Here is a 25000-nt window from a genome sequence, read left to right as displayed (position 1 = left end):
CAGGGACATCTAGTGGTTCAGCCAGTGGGACAACTACATTTAGTAGAGTCCTACTCATATCAACGCCAGCACTCCCAACCTGCCACTGCTGGGCACCTGGGCAAACGCCTCAACCTCAACTTGCTGCTCAACATCCGACTCCGTCCTGGCGCAGAAACTTACGATAGTCCTTCACACACACTCGTTATTTTGATGCTGGAACAGGAAATAAACCCCTGTGTCGTGCTGTGATAGGAAGACCATCAACAATGCGATGTCATGACGATGCAGGATTACCGTTACCACCATGAAGTTGACCAGCACGTCCCAAAGGCGTTTTATCCCTCTTATACGACAGCGCTGTTTACTGCGACTATTACGATAACCATACGTAGCTGCACGTGATGTCTGCAAAACGAGTTGACTGACCTGTTCTCACTTACCTCACAGCAGCTACAGTATGAACGGTCGTTCTCTCGCCAGCCTCTCTTCTCTGACTGTTACAAAGCGCCGACACTGGAGACTCCTTCCATAAACATCTCCTTACAGAAAACCTCACATCAACACTGAGGACTGTATAATGTATAACAGCATGGAAAACCCCTACATCATAAACTGAAGCTGTTACCTAATCAGCAGGTGCATTCATTTCGCTAAGCTGGTTATGATCGCCCAGCGCTTACCAGCCAGAGCGTGGTGCCCAAGACGGAGCTTCGGAGTATGCTGTTGTTCCTCTGGAGCTCCATGCTGATGTTCTCAGTGGTACGGACGATTCATCGCGATTAAGCAAAGCGAGCTAAATCACCTGATCAGACTAGACGAATCCTATCGGCCATAAAGGTGCGTCTCTCGAAACTTCCAGATCTTCTACGACAACCAGCACTCTTCCTCGAGACCTCCCTACCTGCAGGCTTCATCTCCAACCCGAATCCTGTTTCACAACACACCTGTTTCAGCTGATCAAGGACTTCTTAAGGCAGATATTAGATGGTCAGGTGGACAGCATGACGTCTTCAGGAAGGTGGATCTCCAGGAACAGGGTCGGTGACCACCGCTCTACAAAAGCAAAAGCACGCATCGCCTTTCAAATTCCACATTCGCAGGAAGTAATGTCAGATTTCAAGAGTAATAAAACAAATTCCCAGGAAAATAATTATAAAGCAGAGTCACTGTTGACTCCTCGCTGCTGGTTAGTTTCCTGTAACAGGACGTTATGGAACGCCCATTAAATAGGTTAGTTCCTGTTCCACCTTACGTTAGAGCAGCTATACAGCTATTCCCCTTCGTCCTGAGGACTTCCTCGGACAAGGCGCTGACACTGGAGACTCCTTCTATAAACCATCATGTTAACAATTATCCTTCCTTGTGTTAATCAGTCCATACAGGATTTCAAGGAGGGGTTTATTGTGATCGCTGCGGCCAAAAATGCTTGATTTCGCGGCAGCTTTAAAAAAAAAATTTTTTTTTAAAGGTTGTGATGCAACTTGCTGAGTTTTTTTGTGTTTTTTTTTTCTTAATCGCATGAAATTGTTTTGCGCCGTCTTACAGCGGTGTCTGTTGGTAAACGAGACCCTTCAGCTGTACTCACGTTCGACGCATGAGTACAGCTAAACGTGCGTCGTGATGACAATTCCGCGGAAAAATTTCGAAAAATTGCACGCTGCGTTAATCATTAAATCCCGGAGGGTCCGGACATCTAAACCGTTTCTGTTAAATAACAAAACAAATCTGTATATCATTACCCTTAGTTTACGCGGATCGTCCGCTGCGATAGACACGATGACGTGTTAGAACCGGTGCATTCGCATACATGACACCTTCTGACCAATCAGAATGCAGGATGCAGTGTATATTGTGCTGCAGGATGGGATTTAGGACACGACTCCAGGTTTCTGCTCCTGTAGTCTTTAAGCGTTTATAGTCACGAGCTCGGCCATGAATCAGTGAAAAGATTCCCCACAGGAGCACACACAGCTTTTATTATTGTGTTCTACTTTAATACTGACTGCTTTTAGTTTTCAGACCGAGATGAGCTCATTCAGTGAAACATGGCAGAGTGTGAAGTCTGAACAGTGTGTGTGTGTGTGTGTGTGTGTGTGTCTTTAGCCCATGAGTCCTGTCTCGTCCTACGATTTCCTTTTAGTCCCAAAATCCTCCAACACAGAGAGATGAACAGCCAGGAGCAGAGAAACGTCCACTGTGTTTGTGTATGTGTGTGTGTGTGTGTGTGTGTGTATCTTTAGCTCTCAGGCAGTAGTCTCTGCAGGGTGGTGCGAAGGCTGTCTCGAGCGCTGATGCAGGAGTCCAAGGACTTATTTTGTCTAGAACACACACACACACACACACACACACACACACACACACAGACACAGACAAGCAAGTGTGTAAACTTGTTGTTCCTAATCACCACATTCATTGTCGAGTATGCTAAACCATTTACTGCAGTAGCTGTGAGGGTTTTTTTTTTAGACCTGTGTGTGTGTGTGTGTGTGTGTGTGTGTGTGTGTGTGTGTGTGTGTGTACCTGTCCAAAAAGGCATGAAGCACAGCGATGTGCTCTCTAGGGAAATACTTCTGCTTCACCACATGCTCCAAACACTGCAGGTGACCTGGTACGACTGCCACGGGCTTTAATTTATCCTCACTCTACACACACACACACACACACACACACACACACACACACAATACGAAGAGGATAACACGGGTATATTACAAATAGGTTTTCCATTTTCCACCAAAAATATCATTAAAAATATACAAAACATCTGTGTATGTTTATGTAATGATGTCCAGTGGTGTGTGTGTGTGTGTGTGTGTGTGTGTGTGTGGTGTGTGTGTTGTACCTTTATCAGACCAAGCTTCACCAGTAAAGCAGAGATGAAACTAAATGTCTGGACTGATGGTGTGGAAAAGGCTTTACTCAAAACAGCATCTGGAAATGATCACACACACTTTTACTTTAGAACTACACACACTACAGTGGCTCTAAAAAGCAGGATGGAGAGAAGCTGTGATCAGTACCAACACTTTCCAGCACCGCTGCCTTCACCTCGCCATCCTCCTCCTTATACACTGACGAGATCTTCAGGAAGGCCTCTACAGTCTTACTCATGTCTGTCACGTCCACCTGCATTCTCTCACACACACACACACACACATCCTGTATAAAGATGCCTCATGGTGGTGTATATCAGAGTCTATTTCTTGAAGCAGTGTGAGAGAAGAATGAACAGGTTCATGTCTCTGACCTGGTTCTGGATCAGTTGGACTCTCTGGTCACCGAGACGCAGCAGTTTGTCAGGAGACGGGAAGCAGAGGAAGGACGAGACGTCTGGAGGGCGAGGGGCTGAAGGTGGAGTAAAGATCTGCGCGCACACACACACACACACACACACACACACACACGCTTACCTAAAGGGAGTGAGGGGTAAGTGCATGTAAAAATTCCAGTGAAGGAGGAGTGGCCTATGCGTCTGCCAGTCTCCATGAAGGAGGAGTGGCCTATGTTTCTGCCAGTCTCCGTGAAGGAGGAGTGGCCTATGCATCTGCCAGTCTCCATGAAGGAGGAGTGGCCTATGTGTCTGCCAGTCTCCGTGAAGGAGGAGTGGCCTATGTGTCTGCCAGTCTCCGTGAAGGAGGAGTGGCCTATGTGTCTGCCAGTCACCATGAAGGAGGCGTGGCCTATGTGTCTGCCAGTCTCTATGAAGGAGGAGTGGTCTATGTGTCTGCCAGTCTCCATGAAGGAGGCGTGGCCTATGTGTCTGCCAGTCTCCATGAAGGAGGCATGGCCTATGTGTCTGCCAGTCTCTATGAAGGAGGAGTGGCCTATGTGTCTGCCAGTCTCCATGAAGGAGGAGTGGCCTATGTGTCTGCCAGTCTCCATGAAGGAGGCGTGGCCTATGTGTCTGCCAGTCTCCATGAAGGAGGAGTGGCCTATTTGTCTGCCAGTCTTCATGAAGGAGGCGTGTCCTATGTGTCTGCCAGTCTCCGTGACGGAGGCGTGGCCTATGTGTCTGCAAGTCTTCTTGAAGGAGGCGTGGCCTATCTTTTTGTCAGTCTCACAAAAGGAGGTGTGTCCTGTGCATCTAGATGGTGTTAAATAAGAACAAATGACCTGTTTGTTTGTTCTGGGCTTGTCTTCTCCTTCTTCCTCATTTTCCTCCTCTTCATCCTCATCATCATCTTCCTCATCATCATCTTCCTCATCCTCCCCCTTCTCCTCGTCGTCCTCATCCTCCTCCTCCTCCTCTTCTTCTTCATCATCTTCACCATCATCTTCGTCATCATCTGGCTCTCCTTCATCATCACTGTATACGGAGTCAGAGAATGTTCCGGCGCACAGGAAGTGAGGTCATGGTTTTCTTCAGTGCATTATAATAACTGTTTTATTGTAAATGTCGTGTACCTCAGAGAGGCCAGCAGGTCTCCCATGAGCTCCCGGAGGTTATCACACCCTTCCTCGCCGATGCAGTTACCTACAAAAACACTATTATTATTCACACACAAACAGTATTTAAAAGGATGCTCAGATCTCTGAGAGAGGAAGGGTGGGTGTTACCATTGAGGTCGAGTTTCTCTAGCTGGTCTTTGTGCTCCACTGCTTTTGCAACAGCCATAGCAGCCTCTACTGCGATCTCCCCGAACGACAGATTCAACTCCTAAAACAACAGGAAGGGAGAAATACACAGTAACGGATCACTACGTACACGTTCACGCACACCAGCGGAGAGTTTCCAGCTACTCCTGGTCTCTATAAACCAGTCTACATTCCACTGGTATCGCTCATGAGCGTTTCTGGTAAAGCTGGGGTTGAGTACTTCCTGATCTAAAGGAGTTTGTGCTTCGGTACCTTGAGGATGGGAAGGCCATCTTTCAGAGTCTCGGCTATGGCGAAGGCTCCCTCAGAGCGAACCAAACAGTCGCCGAAGTTTATCACCTGCACGCTGCGGAGGTGCTTCAGAGCCTGGTATAAACACACACACACACACACACACACACACACACACACTACAACTGAATCATTCCTTTAGTTTTATAGTGCCCCTTGATGTAATTTCCACTGAAACAGGATGTCAGGGAGGGACATAGAGAGGCTCCTCCCCCTTTTAAAACAGCCAATAGCGTTTATTTACCTCACAGCCCAGGCTAAGCCGTACTTGACAGTTAGTACGGTGGATTTGTATAACATTGTGGGCGGGGCACTTCAGATTCTAGAGAGCGTTTGATTGGTCAGAAAATCTGACGAGTGCAGAATGATGTCATCGGAGTTGTTGATCCGTATCGGTGGTAGAGAGAGAACGTGTACATTTTGAACGCATATATCTTCTAAATGCGAATTTTGTCGTTGTATTGGAGCGCACTAGCTCATAGATAACCTCAAGGCTTATTAAACATTATTCATATTAAAAGCTAAACAAAACTCCCGTTTTTTATTCATGGGGACTTTAAATACTTTCTCATCCTGATTTAGGAGGAAGAGAGTATTTTCTTTACGGTGAGTGCAGCTTAACATCTGCCTGCTTTCTTTACTTTATTTCATTTTGTGCTGGAAAACTGATGTTTGTGAATCTAAAATGTTCCTGTACTGATTCGATAATGAAGAAATCATCTTCAAGTTAAAAACACAAAAACTTTTGCACGGAACTGTATGTTTTGTCTCTGAAAACGAGATTTAAATACTTTCATAAGAACTGGATTAGGTTGAGGAACATTGCCTTCTCCTTTGCTATCCAGGTCTCATTTACCGTTATTATTGCTGGGCAAGCTGCTACCTCAGTGTCCCTGAGCAAAACAGGGGCTGAGGCAACAACTGCACTACACACACCAGCACAACGAACATGATCACACCCAGAAACTACACCCAACATGATCACACCCAGAAACTACACCCAACATGATCACACCCAGAAACTACACCCAACATGATCACACCCAGAAACTACACCAAACATGATCACACCCAGAAACTACACCCAACATGATCACACCCAGAAACTACACCCAACATGATTAGACACAGACTGCGTCAGCAGAGAAAGAGCGTTATAACCAGCAACATTTGAACAGCCTTTAAAAGCCTTTTGGATGACTTCTATAACCTTCTAATTATTTAAACTAATCTCTAATAAACATACTTAACGGATGGTAAATATATACTTGTCTAACGTTATCTCAGTTGAACGTATACAGACGGAATTGATGGAGACGAGGCGAGAGAGAGTGGCGGAAATATTACTAACGTTAGATGAGGGAAGGGGGCGGGGCTTCCAGAGAGTGTCAGCTGATAGGAGAGCTCGAAAAACATTGACATCATTCCAGAGTCGTGTCGTTTGGCTCCTCTTTAATCCAGGAACCAAGAAGAGTCATATTTTTCAGCGATAACTCGTAGCACTGTACTCCGATGATAACACACAGGAAATGCAAACCCCCCCCCACATTCTCTACTCTGTTCCTATATTCCTGTTTAGCTCTTTTGTTCAATTATATTTGATCAAACGAAGGCTGTGAGACATGCAGAATGATGTGTTGTTGATGATAAGAATAACGATGATGCCGTAGCGTGCTGCGTGTTCACACCTGCGCCATGGCGATGGCTCCTTTCTTGGTGAAGGTGTTGTCGTTGAGGTTGAGCACTCGGAGCTGGGGGTTGTGCTGCACGGCGTTGGCCAGAGCCGTCACTCCGGGGTGGTTGATGCCGTTCTGAGGCATGTGGACTTCCTCCAGACTGCCCATCAGCTGTGGACATGCAGAGTTAGTACTTTTCTAAAAGCAACGTATGAGCAGCTCAGCTCACTATAAACCCTTTTTATTTTGCTGCTGCGGTGGCGTTAGTTCACACGTCACCTGAAAGGCGTGAGCCAGCGCCGTGGCTCCGTCGTTCTCCAGCCTGTTCCGTCCTGCGATGAAGATCTTCAGCCTCAGAGGGGCGCCGACCTTGCTCGACTCTTTATGGCACTGCGTCAGGGCCGCCGCCAGGATCTGAAGCATGTGGAGGACACGATGAAGCCACAGTGAGCCGTGAACACGTACAAAAAAATCAGTTTTGAAGCGAATACTGAGAAGTGCTGCGAAACCGCTACTGATACAGTAACCACGGTAACAATAAACACCTGGTCAAAGATGTCTCTCGGCAAATAAAACCACACCGCGTGTTTCTGATCAGCATATTACACGTTATCCACAGCGCTGTTCAATCCTGCATCCTGATTGGTCAGGAGGTGCTGATTCATTTTCTATAAACAAGCAGCACGGACAGTAGTGCGGATATACGCTGCCGGTCAAAGGTTTGTGGACACGCGACTGAAACGTTTCTCATGAAGTCAAAACCCTTTTGATCTGTGTGATTAAACGTGTGAAATCCGTGTCGTAGACAGAAATATAATCGTCCCGACGTATTCGTTTCCTTCATTAGAAAACTAACGTTTTATTTACAAAATAAATCTTTATTTAAACGGACGACTCGGACGGAAATATTCAGAAAAGCAGGCGATAAGAGTCCGGCGTCGGTGTGAACTCCTTTAATACCGTTTAAAAATCATCTCGGGGAAATTCCTCAAGACATCGCTCGAGAAAACGCCAAGAATACATTTCTGGAAATTCTAGGCGAAAAGGGCGTTGGCTTTGAAAATGATAAAATACTAAATTATTTTGGATTTTTTTTTATCACAACATAATTCCCTTAGTTCCATTTGTGTTACTCCACAGTTTTGATGACTTTATTATTCTAAAATCTGGAGAAAAATAAAGAATGAGCGTGTCTAAACTTTTGCCGGGTAGCGTATACTGACGCGCTCGTTCTGATACGGTGTCGTTTCCATAGCAACAGCTCATTCACAGGGACTTGTACGGCGGACGCTCCGTTATTCAGTAACACTAACTGCTTTCTTATTACGGTTCATCTGGTAATCTGGATCTTCTAGATTGGTCGATATTTGTGAAGGTACGGTCAGGGGTTTTCTGATTCAAGATCATGACGGCAATCACGACGACGGCAGAAAGTTTTAAAAGAAGCTGAGCTTATGGTTTGACTCGGAAACCAGTCGGACGGAGGTGTTTGGTCTGTAGCGGACGGTGTATTTAATCCTCCAGATGTACACAAGATAAGCAAGCGAGTGCGTGAACAATTCCGCATGCACGCAGGAACACGTGGAGAAAGTTCCTCACCTTTCCTCCCCCGATGCCCATCCCGCAGTTGTTAAGGCGCAGCTCCTGCAGCGTGTGGCACGACGAGCTCTTCAGCAGCGTCTCGATGCCTCGCACGCCATCGGGTCCGAACGCGTTATCGCTCAGATCCAGCACCTTTAACTGAGCGCCGGCGGATATTAGAGCTGCACCCAGAGAGGTCTGGACACACACAGACAGAGAGAGAGAGAGAGAGAGAGAGAGAGAGACAAACACTATGAACACAAACCACTGGTTCTATCGTGTTCATAAAACAGAACAAACAAGGAGAGAAACATGAGTCTTATTTGTTTTCACACACTTTCATTTCATTTGAAAGAGTTTAAAGAAAAGATTCTCTAAATGGTCTGCACTTAACCTTAGCAGTCCTACAAAGCGCTTTACACTGGTTCTCATTCACCCACTCACACACTTACACACCAACGGTAGCAGAGCAGCCATGCAAGGCGCTAACTTGCCATCGGGAGCAACTTGGGTTCTCAAGGACACGTGGGCTGGGAATCGAGCCACCAACCCTACGATTAGTGGACCTCCCACTCTACCACCGGACAACCCGCTCTACCACCTGAGCCACAGCCGCCCGACTGTGCACACTGCATGCTTAAAAGATTAGCTTGATAGGGATAAACAGGACCCTTTCCATGTTTTACACTCAGACTGAGGGAGTGGGTGTGTGTGTGGGTGTGTGTGGGTTGGGGTGGGTGTTCTGCTCCAGCAGGTCTTACCAGAGCAGGTGGGATCTCCGAACGCAGGCGGCCCGTGAACATATCGCTCCAGTAACAACACTGCAGTAAACACAGACAGATGTTCTGTCATTATTAACACACACACACACACACACACACAGTAATAAATATTCCAGTGGAGTGCAGGGACATTGGGGTGTCAGAACTGTAGGGTGGTGTGTGTCAGTGTGAGATTGTGTGAGACAATGGAATACAGTGTGCAACAGTGTGAGACACTGTGAGACAGTCTTGGACATTGCGAGACACTGTGAGACAGTCTGGGACATTGCGAGACACTGTGAGGCACTGTGGGACAGTCTTGGACAATGTGAGGCACTGTGGGACAGTCTTGGACATAGTGAGACATTTTTCAGACCGTGTGAGACATTTTCAGACCGTGTGAGACATTTTCAGACCGTGTGAGACATTGTTGCACAGTGCGAGACATTATGAGACTGTGTAGAGACATGCGAGACATTGTGAGTACCTGAAAGTCGTGCTTGTCCTCCAGCGCTCTAGCGATGGCCTGTGCAGCTTCCACTCCGAACGTGTTTCCCTCCAAACGCAGAGCACGCAGACCCTCAAACTTCCGAATCGCCTTCACTATGTCCTCCACTGCACACCGGAGGAGGACAGAGGACAAAGAGCGAGAGGTTAAAGAAGGTGTGTATGATGATGAACAGCGCGTGTGATAATGAACAGCGCGTGATGATGAACAGCGTGTGTGATGATGAACAGCGTGTGTGATGATGAACAGCGTGTGTGATGATGAACAGTGTGTGTGATGATGAACAGCGTGTGTGATGATGAACAGCGTGTGTGATGATGAACAGCGTGTGTGATGATGAACAGTGTGTGATGATGAACAGCGTGCGTGATGATGAACAACGTGCGTGAAGATGCAGTGTGTGATGATGAACAGCGTGCGTGATGATGAACAGTGTGTGATGATGAACAGCGTGTGTGATGAACAGCGTGTGATGATGAACAGCGTGTGTGATGATGAACAGCGTGTGTGATGATGAACAGCGTGTGATATACAGCGTGTGTGATGATGAACAGCGTGTATGATGAACAGCGTGTGTGTGATGAACAGCGTGTGATAAACAGCGTGTGATGATGAACAGTGTGTGATGATGAACAGCGTGTGTGTGATGATGAACAGCGTGTGTGATGATGAACAGTGTGTGATGATGAACAGCGTGTGTGATGATGAACAGCGTGTGTGATGATGAACAGCGTGTGATATACAGCGTGTGTGATGATGAACAGCGTGTATGATGAACAGCGTGTGTGTGATGAACAGCGTGTGATAAACAGCGTGTGATATACAGCATGTGATGATGAACAGCGTGTGATGATGAACAGCGTGTGTGTGTGATGATGAACAGTGTGTGTGTGTGATGATGAACAGTGTGTGTGTGATGATGAACAGTGTGTGTGATGATGAACAGCGTGTGTGATGATGAACAGTGTGTGTGATGATGAACAGTGTGTGATGATGAACAGCGTGTGATGATGAACAGCGTGTGTGTGTGATGATGAACAGTGTGTGTGTGATGATGAACAGTGTGTGTGTGATGATGAACAGTGTGTGTGATGATGAACAGCGTGTGTGATGATGAACAGTGTGTGTGATGATGAACAGCGTGTGTGATGATGAACAGCGTGTGTGATGATGAACAGTGTGTGATGATGAACAGTGTGTGTGATGATGAACAGCGTGTGTGATGATGAACAGCGTGTGTGATGATGAACAGCGTGTATGATGAACAGCGTGTATGATGAACAGCGTGTGTGTGACGAACAGTGTGTGATGATGAACAGCGTGTGTGATGATGAACAGCGTGTGTGATGATGAACAGCGTGTATGATGAACAGCGTGTGTGTGATGAACAGCGTGTGATAAACAGCGTGTGATGAACAGCGTGTGATGATGAACAGCGTGTGATGATGAACAGTGTGTGATGATGAACAGCGTGTGATGATGAACAGCGTGTGATGATGAACAGCGTGTGTGTGATGATGAACAGTGTGTGTGTGATGAACAGCGTGTGTGTGATGATGAACAGTGTGTGTGATGATGAACAGCGTGTGTGATGATGAACAGTGTGTGTGATGATGAACAGTGTGTATCTGAAGCGTGACTCTCACCAGACTCTGCGTTGTCCAGCTTCAGGCCCTGTCCCTTATAGCTCAGCTCTCCCTCTCCCACCTGAGTCCGGGCCAGAGAGTCGGCCAGCTGGGCCACCACGTCCGACGCCATCCTCACACCTACAAAACACACACACACAGAAAGAGAGAGTCTCTGTGTACCAGCGTGGAGTTTTCTAGCAACATCTGTATTAGAGGCCAGTGCGCATGCGATTGCACCTTCTCCATGCCCCGGAAGTGAATCATGCACCACAACAGTGCTGTCATCGTGGAGCCGTTACTTTCTGCGGCTCAAGGAGCAAATGAGATATTTCGTGGATGAAATCTGTATTCATAATTAAAAAAAAATTAGACACACTACTGCATTCTTTGCGTCTCTTCCTCCTGATATTATAACCGCTGCCCTGCTCTGAATTAAAAGCGACGCCGAATCCCCACTTAGCTAGCATTTAGCTAAAGGACGGATATTTACACGCGCGCGCTCGGCAGATCGGGTTTATCCGCGTGTTAGGGATCAGTATGGTACATCATATCATAAACCGCGCGCTTATATTTACCTCTTTAACGTTTTTAATCCGGTTTATTGGTCGTGAAAGGTAAACAACTTGCACACGCGTGAATACATCGGTGGAGTCGTCCCGCTCATTCGGATGACGTCACGGCGTTTGAAAGCTGCGCGCGGTGGATGGCTAACGGGAGTTGTAGTCCTTTATCAAGTTGAGACTGTAATCCGTGATTTATTTATTTATTTTATGGGCGGGAGTTGTATTTTTTTACTTCTATTCATTGCATACAGTGTCAGTAAGGAATAACACTGTTTAAGAAAGGTGCTGTGATAGCGCAGTAATAAACGATGAGGTGGTGTGATGAAGCGGAGTCACCACTACCACCTCGGAATCGATTATTCAACCCATTAAACCACTTTTGGTGTTTGTAAACAGAAAAGGAGGTCATGGGTGTGACCCATTTTACATAAAGACCGAGTCGCCTAGCAACCCGATGCTACTTGGTTATAATCTGAGAGTCTGTCAAGAATGTTATTGATGCTAGCTAAAATGTTATCCACGTGTTATTACAAATTAGCGCTATTCAGCTAAATGAACACGTTCAAATTGAAGAATCTCTCGAAGATGGCATCTATTTTAGCTAACTAGCATAGCTATTTAGCGCTGCAAAGAAGGAAGTCCTCAAACCAATCTCTCCTAATTTCCTGTGAAACACCGCAAAACAAAACAAGCAAGTTCCTGTTCTCACTTCTGTTGTAGCAGCTGTAAACAGTCGCTCTCTCACTAGCCTCTTGTTTTTTATCTCAAAGTTAATATGACAAACAACAACACAGCGTGTCATGTTACAGAGAAACCTCCAAACTTCTCCGTCCTGAAGATGCCGGAAAAGTCAACATTACAGCTTTACCTCAAACGGTTACGAAGAGCCGACACTGGAGACTCCTTCCATAAACGTTACATACATGCGGATTGTGTTCAGCGTCTGCTAGAAAAGGCGTGAGAAAAGAGGCCCCGAGATACTCAGAGTATGCGGCTGTCACGTGACAGCCCGGACCGGAAGACCCAGTCGAGCTGCGAATTCATCATTCCTGTTTCTCATGATTTGTCCCCGACTGCATTGTCATTTTTATTTTTCCTTATTCAGAGCGTGATGAAAGTTTGCGCAAGTTACATGCGGTGTGAAAGAAAATATAACAATTGAATTGAATTTGCTCAAATGAACGGAATGATTTGAATCGAGATTCGTTCGTTTTGCTGAACGAGATTCAAAGATTCGAGTCAGTAAAAATGATACGGCTACTACCGCTATCGTATTGTTTTTAGTATTTTTTTTTTAAAGTGCACCTATTATGCTTTTTCAAATATCACCTTCCATGTAGCATGCTATATATCTGTTTGTGAATGTAAAACGTCTGCAAAGTTTCAAAAATCAAAGCGCATGACAAACGGAGTTATCGACTCCAAAAAGAAGGAATCAATTCTGAACAGTTGAATCGAGTCGTTAGAGATTCCAGACTTTACTTCCTGTACTAACCTACGTAGGTTCGTAACAAAAAGCCCCGCCTCTGGTCTTCATCGCCTGCTCGCTGACAGCAGTAGACCAATCACGACAGACTGGGACATCTGTCCAGTCAGAGCAGAGTATGCTCTCTGAAAGGAGGAGTTTAGAACAAATCCTTTAGAACGGATGATTGAACGAGTCGTTTGTGACCATTTAAATGATGAGCACGTTAAAGTGTTTTTTGACCTCGGATGCATGTAAATCTATCGTATGAGACTTTTAAAACAAAATTAGACACGTTTCAAATCCATAATAGGTGCGCTTTAAAGACGCATGCGCGGTAAGCTCTGTAAGCGCTGTAACCCGGCGGTGTGTAGGACCGCGCGGTGCAGCCGAGACGTGCAGGGAGTCATCACATGTTCCGTGTAGTTAGCGCCCTGAAAAAAAAAAGAGTCATTTCTGCAGAGAATTAACTATCAGACCACCAAAAAGTCCAAACCGAAAGTGTTCACTTTCATCCCAAATAGAATCATTCGGAGCTCCAGGTAAGTTTGGAGTCAGGCTGTGGAGTGTGTGTTTCATCTCTCAGCTAGCTGTACACTCTTGCTTTCCTTTCTGTGCATTAGTTATTATTATTTACAGCATGTGTGTGTGTGTGTGTGTGTATATGTGTGACTAGTATATAAATAAATGTATATGTATACATATATGATATAAATGTTTAATTGTACACGTAGTGTAATAATGAGTGTTATTTACTTGTTTTGTTTGTACAAAGCTACTTTGGTGTGTGTGTGTGTGTGTGTGTGTGTGTGTGGGTGTGTTGTTGAAATCCTCCTTCTTCCGGAGAGGAAATAACTTCAGTCTCCTCTCTGGTGCCTGTGAACACATTATTATTATTATTATTATTATTATTATTATTATTATTATTATTATTATTATTGATTATCCTTCACCGAAACCAGCAGAACCTGGAGAGAGCCCTCCCACCCTCAGGTCTGTTCGGTTTCGTTTTCACACCATCTCAGTTTTTTGTGTCTTTCACTCCCCCCTCCCCATCCAGGACCTCATGAACGGCCATGAACCAGGACCGGCAGAAGCGCAAGGAGGAGATCCAGAAAGCTCTGGCTTTTATTCAGTAAGAAGCAGCTTAACCGTGATCAGACCTGTTAAAACGGAGATCTTAAACTCGCCGTGAAGTCAAGGTCGATGTTTTGGAGTGTTTTTCTACGCTGTTGACTCTCTGGTTAAAATAAAACGACGGGATAAAGCATGTTTTGTAAACAAACCCAACATTTGCACTACTTTCACGCAAATGATTTTTCTTTTTTATTAAAGCTTCCGTTTGCTTTTTTTCTTTCTGGCCCAGAAATTAGCCCCCCCACCCCACCTCCCCAACCAGAAAGCGACTGCTTTATGTATTCATAGTTTCAGCACTGGGGTTAGGATCGCTTTTGGGAAAGAGAAAGACTTGTCAGTGTTTTCATTTGCTTCTAAAGATTACAGACGGCCCCTTTAAATGCAGCGCTGCTCATTTAGGTGTCCTGATCCGTACTGTGTACCGAGAGAGTCTTTTTAGTATTGTTTTTATATGAACTAACCCTGATTGTTCTCGAATTTAATTAGTGCTTTGTGTTGTTTTTCCCAGGTCGTCACTGCCGTACCCCGACCCGGACGGCTATGAGGTGCAGTTTCTTTCTGCTCTATCTACTTAAGGATGCTGTGGTTTAGTTTATTTGGGAATTGTCCCGTTAGCTCGCCTCACCTTGCCTTATATTGCATTCTGAGAGCGGAAAGCTCCGCCCACCCAGCCTGTCACTATATCACAATACGATGTGTACTGTTACCGGGTCAGTTCTTCTTCTACGACCCATGTCCGGTTCGTCGAGAAGCCGCTGATTTCCTAACAAGACCGACTCCTCATGTTTATCAGCAGGTTATTTATTAACCCGTGTGTTCTGTACCTGTCCTACATCCAGCACTTATGACCCGCTGAGCTTTAGCTCAATGATTAACAGAGACCAGAAGCCCGTGAGTTCGAATCCCAGCCGAGGGAAGCTTGTAGTCAATAAAAGGAAAGTTCCCGAAAAGGAATAGTTTGGAGGAATGTTCATTTTTAATTTTTAATTTTATCGACTAGCCAAAGCTGACGTCTGTTTCACTCGGATTCTTGATGAGCGTATATGAGCATCCAGCTGTTCAGTGATGTTACGCCGACACAATGCTGATGTGGCTCATGACTCAATAGGACTTCCTGTGGTGTACAAACGCGAGCAGGACGGTGGAGCGTTACGGGGGCGGCCATTTTGAACAACCTGAATCACTCCACCGCCTACGTTCTGTTGAGTTGTGCTGGAGGGCTGGAAGGTTTTTTACATGATGATGATGATGATGATGATGATAGAGTTCCAGTTTGAACGTAAAAGTGTAAATGCATTCATTTACCAAGCTGGTTATTTAAATCTACTGGTGTTTAGAGAGGCCAGTCTGTGCTGTAATGTGTTCTAATGAACTGGAGCCGGTTTCTAGCTGACGAATATGAATATCTCTGTGTCGCCCCATTGGCTCGTTCTCCGCCTGATTTTGTTCGTCCTGTCTTCTTCCGACCCAGGGCTTCCTCGTACAGCTGGTGTGTAACCTGTTGGACGAAGGTAACGCAGCGTTTCGGGAGGGCGACTGGACGCTGGCGCGGGGCCACTTCAGCGAGGGAGTGAGCGTGGCGAGATACGCTCAGGGCGAAGGAGTGACTGTTCCCGCGGCGCTGCTCGAGAGCCTTTACGTGAACAGAGCTGCGGCGCAGCACAACATGGTGAGCTGCGTGGGATTCACCTCTATCTTTATCACCTGTATTCCTCTCTTCCCGCTCTTGTGCGTGCAGAGAACTTGTAGAACTGTAAGCGTGAATTCTCTCGGCAGGAATTGATCAGGATGAGGTTCATTTCTTCTCTTTGAAAATAATGGAGAAAGTTGTCCGGTCGCTGTTGCTACCATTCCTGAATTCGACCGAGATACTCGATCCCTTCCAGTCGGGTTTCGCAGCACCGACACGCCTTCGTTAAAGGTGACGGACCGTGTGTTGCTCGCGGTGGATACCGCTACTCTGGTGTTAATGTGCTACCTTAGCGGGTTGGCATAAAGGTTACAGCACTACTCGGGTTCAACTTGTATCTTAAACATAGGACGTTCTCAGTTTTCACTCTTCCTCTGCTCCGGTCACCTATGGGGTCCCTCAGGGGTCCATCCTGGGTTCTCGGTTCTCCTCTGTTTGTATGTGCTCCCGCTTAGGAAATGTTTATAATGTCTCCTTTCACTTCTGTGCTTTTGAATCACAGCTGTATCTCCCAATAAGATCTAGCGATTCCCTACAGAGTCTCCTGGACGCTCTCGAGGACATTTAAAGTGCACCTAGTATGGTTTTTCAAATATTCTCTTTCATGTAGTGTGTTATATACGGAGCGGTTTGCGAATGTAAAAACGTCTGCAAAGTTTTAAAAAAATGAAAGCGCAGGACAAACGGAGTTATCGACTCCTAAAAGAAGGAATCGATTCTGAACAGCTGAATCGACTCGTTAGTGATTCCAGACTTTACTTCCTGTACTAACCTACGTAGGTTCGTAACAAAAAACCCCGCCTCTGGTCTTCATCGGCTGCTCGCTGACAGCGGTAGACCAATCACGACAGACTGGGACGTCTGACCAATCAGAGCAGAGTATGCTCTCTGAAAGGAGGAGTTTAGAACGAATCCTTTAGAACGGATCATTTAACGAGTCGTTTGTGACACTGGGGGAAAAATGTAATGCTGCAGTTTAAATTATAAGCGCGTTAAAGTGTTTTTTGACCTCGGATGCACGTAAATCTATCGTATGAGAGCTTTAAAACATAATCAGGCACGTTTCAAATCCATAATAGGTGCGCTTTAAAGGCTGGATGGTATATCGTTTCTTCAAGCTTAACAGCGACAAAACTGAAGTCTGGAAGTTGTCTCGCCAGCAAGTTAGGCCACCTCACCCCATATGTAAAGTCACATGCAAAAAAAACCCAGGTGCTATCCTTGATTCTGAGCTCTGCCTTGACAAACAAAGCAGTCCTGTCGTTAAAAAAGAGCTTCTACCAGTTAAGAATTCTGTCCGAACTCGGACCGTTTCTGTTTTCTCGCGATCACGACTGGACTGTTGTAATTCCCTCTACCTCCTGTAGGCTTTCCCCAGTCCTGAACTAACACGCTTGGAGGTGGTCCAGAATGCCGCTGCGAGACTGTTGACTGGTAATCAAAAGCGTGGTCACGTTACCCCGGTTCTGCAAGATGGCCTGCACTTATAGAGCGCCTTTTTAACCTTAGCGGTCCTACAAAGCGCTTTACACTGGTTCTCATTCACACTCGTAAAAAAACGGTAGCAGCACTCGGGGTTCAGTGTCTCGCCCAAGGACACTTTGGCACGTGGAGTCACGTGGGCCGGGAATCGAACCACCAACCCTACGATTAGCGGACGACCCGCTCTACCACCTGATCCCGCTGGCCCCCCTGTCCGTTTTAGAGTTCGCTTTAAGATCCCGCCGATCGTTTTTAATTTGCATTCCGCTCTCCGTAAGCCTAGTTCACACGGCCCCGACACACGCCAGCAATCAGCAACCTTTAAAAGTTGGCCGTTGGATTCAGAATGTTGGGAACCACAGCTGTCGTGGTCACATGGCCCCGACAGACGCCAATAAACTTTTGATTAATTAATTTTTTTAACGGAGAGTCAGGCTGCTATAAAAACAGATGACTCGTTTACCCGAATCAACAGTTTACTATTACCGGCGTCTTTACGTGACGTCCTTCGCCTGAAAGGACGAAAGCGGTTGTGGGTGAGAGACCGGGCGCTTACTCGCATTTACGCAGAGGACCGCAGACGGACGACGTGCGGCGCTTTCCCGGTGCCCCCCCCCAAGCAGTTTCAACGGCTCCGAGAAAGACATCTCAAGTCAGGCGATGTGGCAAGCTGAGACCGTTATATAAGGCCGTATTAGTCCGTTAAGATGAACGGTTTTTACGTGAATGCAAGCTGTAAACGTTTCTTTCGTGACTTCGCTTCTTACGTCACGAAACAGGATACGCAAAACGGCACACGGTTAGCGGACGATCTCCCCTCCCCAGTGAGAAAATGAATAAACGGTTTTACAGAAAAGACGCATCCGTACACTCGTTTCTGTACAGTTTGCAGGGACGCTTGCCTCATCGTTGTGGCGGTTCGTGCCCAGGTCGGATTACGTCAGAGTTTGTTGAAAAATTGTACCGCGAATGCAAAGCTGCTCCGCGCCTCTGGAAGCAGTTTCCTCTTGACATTTAAAGTGCTCTGTCCATTTCTGCTCATAATTATTCTCCTCTGTCCTTGTCCCTTGTCCCTGTTTATCAGTCGCTGCTGTTGGTACGCGTACTTTTAGAATATTTATTATTATTATAATTTATAATACGTGTTTTATATCCTTCGTACAGCACTTGGTTGAGTGTAAGCTATGTTTAAATGTGCTCTAGAAATAACATTTACTTACTTATTTACTTTCCTTGTTTACTTATTTACACACACACAACTGAGAACGAATATGTAATCTTTACTGACGGATTAGTTGAACAAATAAAAACAAACAAAAACCCGCCCCCCTAGCGCTCTCACTGACCCGAGAACTGTTCTCGAAACGGATCCGTATCATTCCTGCAGTGAAGCTTAATGTTTTTCTAAACATTAACCCCTTCTATCACGTGTATTTGATTTTTTCCTTAGGTGAAAATCCAAATCTGAACTAGTATCAGGGATGAACACGCTGGTCTCGTCTGGACCGGTCCTCTAACCTGGGATACTCTAATATTTACATTATACTGTTAGGAGGTTCTGTTATTCCTCATTATGGCCTGTATTTTTCTAACCGAACGAATTTTTTTCATTTTGGATTTCCAAGCTTTGCGAATGGCTTAATAGGAAGAACACGCTGCTCCTTCAGTTGTGAGCGTGGGGCTGGTTTTAATCTGATTTAAAGAAAGACACCACGTGAAGACTCCTGTCTAACAGAGATTCATTCTCAGAAGAAGAATTCCTCCGACACATGTTTTCTTAAGGATTTCTTGACTGTGAAGCACAGTTTGACTGAATAAATCGCATCATACCTGCTCCTGATCTGGGAGTATCAGGAGAATCCCCGAGAATCCCTCTCGCTGTGTCTCCTTCTGTCTCCTCGTGTGTAAGACCCCGAGAAGTCTTGGACACGAATCTTGACCTCTTAACCCAGACGCATATCTGCTCCGTTCCTCCGTGGGATTAATTAATAAATAAATAAATAAATAAAATAAACTTGGTCATTTATCTTATAATTAAAAAGTCAACGACCGGTCGTTGGGCTTCTGATTGGAAGGTCGGGAGATCAAATCCCAGCACCTCCAAGCCCCTGAGCAAGGCCCTAAACGCTCAGTTGTTCAGTTGTGTGTATATACATATATATAAAAAAAAGAGAGATAATTGTAAGTCGCTCTGGATAAGGGCGTCGGCCAAATGCCATAAATGTAAGAATCAGATTTTGTCGTCACACACGTGTATATACACCAATGGATCGACAGTGGAGAATCGTCATGTATCTGCTGTACTCCCCCCCCCCCCCCCCCCCCCAGTGTCACAAATGACTCGTTAAATGATTCGTTCTAAATGATTCGTTCTAAACTCCTCCTTTCAGAGACCATACTCTGCTCTGATTGGTCAGACGCCCCAGGCCAGAGGCGGGGCTTTTTATTATGAACCTACGTAGGTTAGTACAGGAAGTAAAGTCTGGAATCACTAATGAATCGATTCAGCTGTTCAGAATCGATTCCTTCTTTTGGGTGTCGATAACTCCGTTCGTCGTGCGCTTTGATTTCTGAAAGTTTTTACATTCACAAACAGCTCCGTATATAACACGCTACATGAACGGGAATATTTGAAAACCCGTAACAGGTGCACTTTAAATGTCCTTGGATCAGACCGCGTAGGCACATCATCGTACTGACGGGTGATGAGTCACCGGTGTTTGATAAAATCAACACCAGGGAAGGATTGTAGAATTATTTTTAAATCACAAATCTCTCATTGTAGACATTTAACTTGGTCGCTACGGAACGTTTTATACTTCTAATTGTTTTGACTATTTAATAACTAGCCGCTTGTTTGTTTTTGTTTATTTATTTATAACCTTACGCCTGCCACGAATCTCTTGATGCTGGCGTGGTGTTCAAAACCGAGCAGCTAACTAACTCTCTCTCCTTATCAGCGCGAGGAATGCAAACACACCGTCCAAGTTCTCTCGTGACCTTCGGGCGCTCGCTGGAGTGTAAAGCGTCCCACTCCCCCGATCTCGCTTCTCCGCAGCGCGAACCCGGAGGCGCACGTTACGCAGGACGCGCTCGGCGTGTGAGGACGATGTCGCTAGCGGTTCGGGGAGGTTTATCGCCGCCGGTTTAGCTCCGTGCTCGTGTGGGAGACAGTAGGATTAACGACTCTGGAGAAAAACGTGTAAGAGCGGAAGCGTCACCGCTGTACCGCGTTTGCGTGGTCGCAGGAGGCTCCGCGGCGTTGGTTCGGCGACTCGGATAGACGCGCTGATGCGGTTTGCGACCGCAGGAGAAGAAGGGATTTGAAACCTATTTAAACTTGTGGTATGAACTGAGGAGGAAGTGGAATCTAAGAGGAATCTAAGAATAAAATCTTATAAAGAAGTTAGAAACGAGAAGGAAGAGGCCGAGTGTGTGTGTGTGTGTGTGTTTTCAACTCACACAGTATTTATTTTAAGCGTGTTGGTCATTTTTACATGTTGTTGGGGGGGGGGGGGGGGGGGTAACTGCACTACATGAGAAAATGTTTGTTTTGAAAAAATAAATAAATAAATAAATAAAAAATAAATATTTTTATTGGTGTGTGTGTGTGTGTGTTGTGAATTTTCATAAAGGGTGACAATATTGAAGCTTTTTTTTTAAATGCGGTTTCCTGAGACTGTCTTCTGAAGCGAATGTGTGATGATTCGGACGTGCTGTGTGCACGGTGCTAAACCAGAGGCTGTAAGCTTCCATTAATTGTTGTGAGTGTGTGTGTGTGTGTGTGTGTAACCGCCGTACCCGGGTCTGTGTGTCCGTCAGGGGGAGCTGGAGGCGAGTGTGAGGGACTGTGACAGCGCTCTGAGCGTGTGTGAGGACAGCGGCAGGGCTCTGTACAGGAAGGCCGTGTGTCTGAAGGAGCTCGGGCGACTGAACGAGGCGTACGAGTGCAGCTCCGCCTGCCTGCTCACCTCTCCACAGGTACACACACACTCACACACTCACTCACTCACACTCTCACACACACTCACTCACTCACACACTCTCACTCACACCTCTTATTTAATTCTGTTTCAGTCGATGAAGACATGATCTCATGAGTCCTACATCATGGCAACTTTTTAAAAATAAATAAATGTGACTATTTTAAAGTTTGTATATACACTACATGGACAAAAGTTTGTGCACCCCTGACCATCAGACCCCTACGTGCTCGTTCGTCGTCCAGTTCCCGATTCGTTTGTTTCTAGAACAAAAAGGCGAAAGCCCCGCCTAGGTATGATCGACCTGCTTCAGAGAGGTGTATGAAGACCTGTTTGCGTGTGTAATGCAGACCCTCTGCAGACTGTCTCCCTTTATTCTTTCAATAAAGTTCTTTAGTTTTTCACAGCTACAAACCCTCCGTCTCTGGAGTTTTTTGACTTTGGCTGGAAAGATGTGTTTTCCACAACAGGGCTTCCCACTAGATTTTGGAGCGTGGCTTTTTAAAAATGGAATGTTTCTGAGAGCGTTATCGCACTGTGCCGTCCTTTCTTTCTTTTACCATGTACGTTTGACCTTTCGGCCGTGCACCTGGTAAAACGTTTTGGATGTGCGCACGCGGTCTTGTCCCCCCCCCAATGTCGTACCAGCGCCAAAATTACTGGCCCTTGCTAAAAATGTGCTTTAAAAAAGGAAGGTTGTTTGTTTGTTTGTTTGTTTGTTTATTTATTCTAACTACAGTTTCAACATTCTGAAGGTTTGGATTCTCTCGGATTTTCAGTGTGATATTAAGCACTTTACACACAGCCATCTTCACAAAGGGTGCCAATAATTCTGGAGCTCGTAGCCCGAGTATACGGTGCTCCTGAGAATAGTGTTTTTTCGTTCTTTGTAAAATGCTGATGTTTCTGTCTGAATGATCTGTGTGTGTGTGTGTGTGTGTGTGTGTGTGTGTGTGTGTGTGGGGATCAGGATGAGAGGGTGAAGGAGCTGGCTCAGGATTTGGCTGACAGACTGGATCTGAAGACGTGTAAAGCCTACGCGGGTGTACAGGTCAGTAACGTTAGCGCTCGTGGAGTCACGTGATGTTACGTGAAGGTAGTGAACTGTGAGACAGGTACAGATGTAGTGTGTGTGTGTGTGTGTGTGATGTGTGTTCCTCTGCTCTGCAGCAGGGTGTAAGTGAGACTAACGGAGAAAACATGCCTCCTTTGGAGCAGGTGAGACTGTTTATTTTCCTGTCTTTACCTTTATTAATGCCTCGACGCTACAGTTTAATCTCCTGGGGTTTTCTCTCTTACAGATCTCTAATGGTCTGGAGAGCTCGTGTGACGTCGCAGGTGGGTGTGAATATTTTTGCTCTCCAGGTCATCGTGTGTTATTCGCACTCTGAGCTCTGCTCTCTCTCTCTCTCTCTCTCTCAGCGAGCGCGTCTGTGAGCGAGTCCCCCGTCCTGCCCGCCCCGGTCCCTGTGAGCGACGCAGCCGAGGAGCCGGCCGTGTGTCTGTCGGTGCCCGTGTCTGAGCAGCTGGGGGAGTGTGAGCTGGTGGGGGATGAGCTGGACACTCTGCTGGACTGCGTCTCCAAGCAGGAACAGCTCCCGCATGTGAGCCGCTGACTTCCAGCGCAGCGTAAACAAACAGAACCAAAGCTCTGTGCTGGAAGGGCTTGTTAAATAAGACCATGTTAGAAGCTTCCGTTATTTGTTAGTGACAAGGGAGGTCACGATACCACAAATCTAGTAGTCGGTACCGATACCACCAAAAGTACGCGATACAATGCAGCTGCCTCGAGCAAACATGTTATAGGACCGTCTTTCAGGTGCTTCGCCAAATTGCAGGTGTTTCCTCGCTTTGTTTGAAATGAACGATAGCACCGGCTGCACACAGGAAACCGATACTAGCTTTCCTCTCAACGAGTGGGGGCGGAGCTAAACTTAAAGCTAAGCTAATCTTCTGCTGTTTTTCTGTAGTCTGTGCTTGTAGGCGTTCCTCCTCTTCTCCACCGCTTGTGGACCGACGAAAACACTTGCGCGTATTTGCTGCCCCCTTCAGGTCCGGAAGAATCGCAACCTCTGAACTTTCGTTACAATTGGTACTAACGGAACTGCAGAAAAACAAGCACCGTCACGTTTTAAGAATGTTGGTACCGACTTGGTACCGAAGTATCGGTTCTCATGACGACCCTGTTAGTGACAGTAACTTTGTAGCGAAACTGAAGAAGGAAACAATGGCGTTTTCTGTGTAATAGTAACCACAATGCTTTCTGTCTCTCTCACCGTCTCTCTGTCTGTCTCTCTCTCTCTGTCTCACTCTGTCTCTCTCACCGTCTCTGTCTGTCTCTCTCTCTCTCTGTCTCTCTCACCGTCTCTCTCACCATCTCGCTGTCTGTCTCTCTCTCTCTGTCTCACTCTGTCTCTGTCTGTCTCTCTCTCTGTCTCTCTCACCATCTCTGTCTGTCTCTCTCGCTCTGTCTCACTCTGTCTCTCTCACCATCTCTCTGTCTCTCTTTCTCTGTCTCTCACACCGTCTCTGTCTGTCTCTCTCTCTCTGTCTCACTCTGTCTCTCTCACTGTCTCTCTGTCTGTCTCACTCTGTCTCTCTCACCGTCTCTGTCTCTCTGCCTCTATATGTCTCTCTCATTGTCTCGCTCCACTTTCACAATTATCCCTTTACTTTTCTTTGTCTCTCTCTGTTTCTTTCACTTTTCCTTCTCTCTCTCTCGTGCTCTCTCTCTCTCTCTCTCTCTTTCTCTCAGACTCCCTCTAAAGGCAGCGTTGTCCCCACTCATGTCCCTGTGATGGGTCTGGGTCCGTCGTTCCCTCCGCTCCTCCCTGCTCCCTCCCCGTGTCTTCCTCCTGCATTCTTCCCCTCGGCCGTCACGCACCTGAACACGCTGGACTCGTTCTGTGAGACGGCTCGTGACCCGTCTCTCTCAGTCAGACCCCTGGATTCGCTCGACTCCTTCTCTCAGGCCTTATCTCAGGGCTCAGTGCCTCAGCGACCCCCTCTAGTGGTAGGAGGAGAGGGGCTCGACTCGCTCTCAGAGTTCACACTGCCTGGTGAGTGTGTTTACCATCGCTTCACACACTCGGCACTGACGGACTCAGAGGCCACGCCTCCTTCCATGAGACTGACAGACGCAGAGGCCACACCTCCTTCCCTGAGACTGACAGACGCAGAGGCCACGCCTCCTTCCCTGAGACTGGCGGAAGGAGAGGCCACGCCACCTTCCCTGAGACTGACAGACACGGAGGCGCGCACACGTGTGTGTTTATCTGGAATAAATTATAAATGTTCACAGCAGTAATCCCCCGTCTCTCTCCATCTCTCTCCGTCTCTCCCTCTCTCTCTGTCTCTGTCCCTCTCTCTGTCTCTCTCTCTCCCTCTCTCTCTTTGTCTCTCTCTCTCCCTCTCTCTCTTTGTCTCTCTCTCTTTGTCTCTCTCTCTTTGTCTCTCTTTCTCCCTCTCTCTCTCTCTCCCTCTCTCTCTTTGTCTCTCTCTCTCTCTCTGTCTCTCTCTCCCTGTCTCTCCCTCTCCCTCTGTCTCTCTCTCCCTCTGTCTCTCTCTGTCTCTCTCTCCCTCTCTCTCTGTCTCTCTCTCTCTCCCTCATCCCCCCTTCTCTCTCTCTCTCTCTCTCTCTCCAGGTGGGAAAGTCTC

The 25000-nt window shown here is 46.5% G+C and overlaps 2 protein-coding genes across 5 annotated transcripts in view; one reads left to right on the top strand and one right to left on the bottom strand.

Annotated features, from left to right (window-relative positions):
• Positions 1-1936: 1936 nt before the first annotated feature.
• On the bottom strand, positions 1937-11735 carry rangap1a (RAN GTPase activating protein 1a). 2 transcript variants are annotated; one of them, XM_017481607.3, is made up of 17 exons: positions 11599-11716; positions 11261-11366; positions 11042-11161; positions 9375-9502; positions 8888-8947; positions 8145-8324; positions 6825-6959; positions 6558-6716; positions 4831-4944; positions 4540-4639; positions 4387-4456; positions 4096-4288; positions 3230-3346; positions 3003-3108; positions 2825-2913; positions 2503-2624; positions 1937-2300 (listed from the first exon to the last, which is right to left on the bottom strand). In XM_017481607.3, the coding sequence occupies exons 3-17, from the start codon at positions 11151-11153 to the stop codon at positions 2219-2221; spliced, it is 1767 nt and encodes a 588-aa protein (XP_017337096.1). In that variant the 5' UTR covers positions 11154-11161; positions 11261-11366; positions 11599-11716; the 3' UTR covers positions 1937-2218. The 2 variants fall into 2 exon arrangements, with proteins under 2 accessions (XP_017337096.1, XP_017337094.1); XM_017481605.3 differs by lacking the exon at positions 11261-11366 and having other exon boundaries at positions 11599-11735.
• Positions 11736-13431: 1696 nt separating this feature from the next.
• Positions 13432-25000, top strand: part of zc3h7ba (zinc finger CCCH-type containing 7Ba) — a 23461-nt gene continuing 11892 nt past the window's right edge. The window contains exons 1-11 of one of the 3 annotated variants that reach the window (XM_017481593.3): positions 13432-13593; positions 14112-14186; positions 14697-14733; positions 15660-15857; positions 21183-21341; positions 22314-22394; positions 22517-22561; positions 22645-22681; positions 22766-22947; positions 24099-24402; positions 24988-25000. The exon at positions 24988-25000 is cut by the window's right edge and continues 64 nt beyond it. In XM_017481593.3, the coding sequence (XP_017337082.1) occupies positions 14128-14186; positions 14697-14733; positions 15660-15857; positions 21183-21341; positions 22314-22394; positions 22517-22561; positions 22645-22681; positions 22766-22947; positions 24099-24402; positions 24988-25000 (1115 nt within the window). In that variant the 5' untranslated portion in view covers positions 13432-13593; positions 14112-14127. Of the gene's footprint in view, positions 13594-14111; positions 14187-14696; positions 14734-15659; positions 15858-20320; positions 20706-21182; positions 21342-22313; positions 22395-22513; positions 22562-22644; positions 22682-22765; positions 22948-24098; positions 24403-24987 lie in introns of those variants that run through there. The other 2 variants (XM_017481591.3, XM_047158882.2) reach the window with 2 other exon arrangements.

This window comes from Ictalurus punctatus, chromosome 12 (assembly GCF_001660625.3).
Source record: "Ictalurus punctatus breed USDA103 chromosome 12, Coco_2.0, whole genome shotgun sequence".
NCBI classification, from domain to species: Eukaryota; Metazoa; Chordata; class Actinopteri; order Siluriformes; family Ictaluridae; genus Ictalurus; species Ictalurus punctatus.
Note: the sequence above shows the minus strand (reverse complement) of the source record. Positions and strands in the feature narration are given on the sequence as shown.

Bases quoted from the DNA above. Each gene is read 5' to 3' on its own strand.
- rangap1a (XM_017481605.3), bottom strand. From the start codon at position 11,153: ATGGCGTCGGACGTGGTGGCCCAGCTGGCCGACTCTCTGGCCCGGACT. The intron at 4,289-4,386 runs GTACACGACATT...CTCCGTATACAG, and splicing joins GACCTGCTGGCCTCTCTGAG to TGATGATGAAGGAGAGCCAG. The intron at 3,347-4,095 runs GTCATTTGTTCT...GTGTGCGCGCAG, and splicing joins AGCCCAGAACAAACAAACAG to ATCTTTACTCCACCTTCAGC.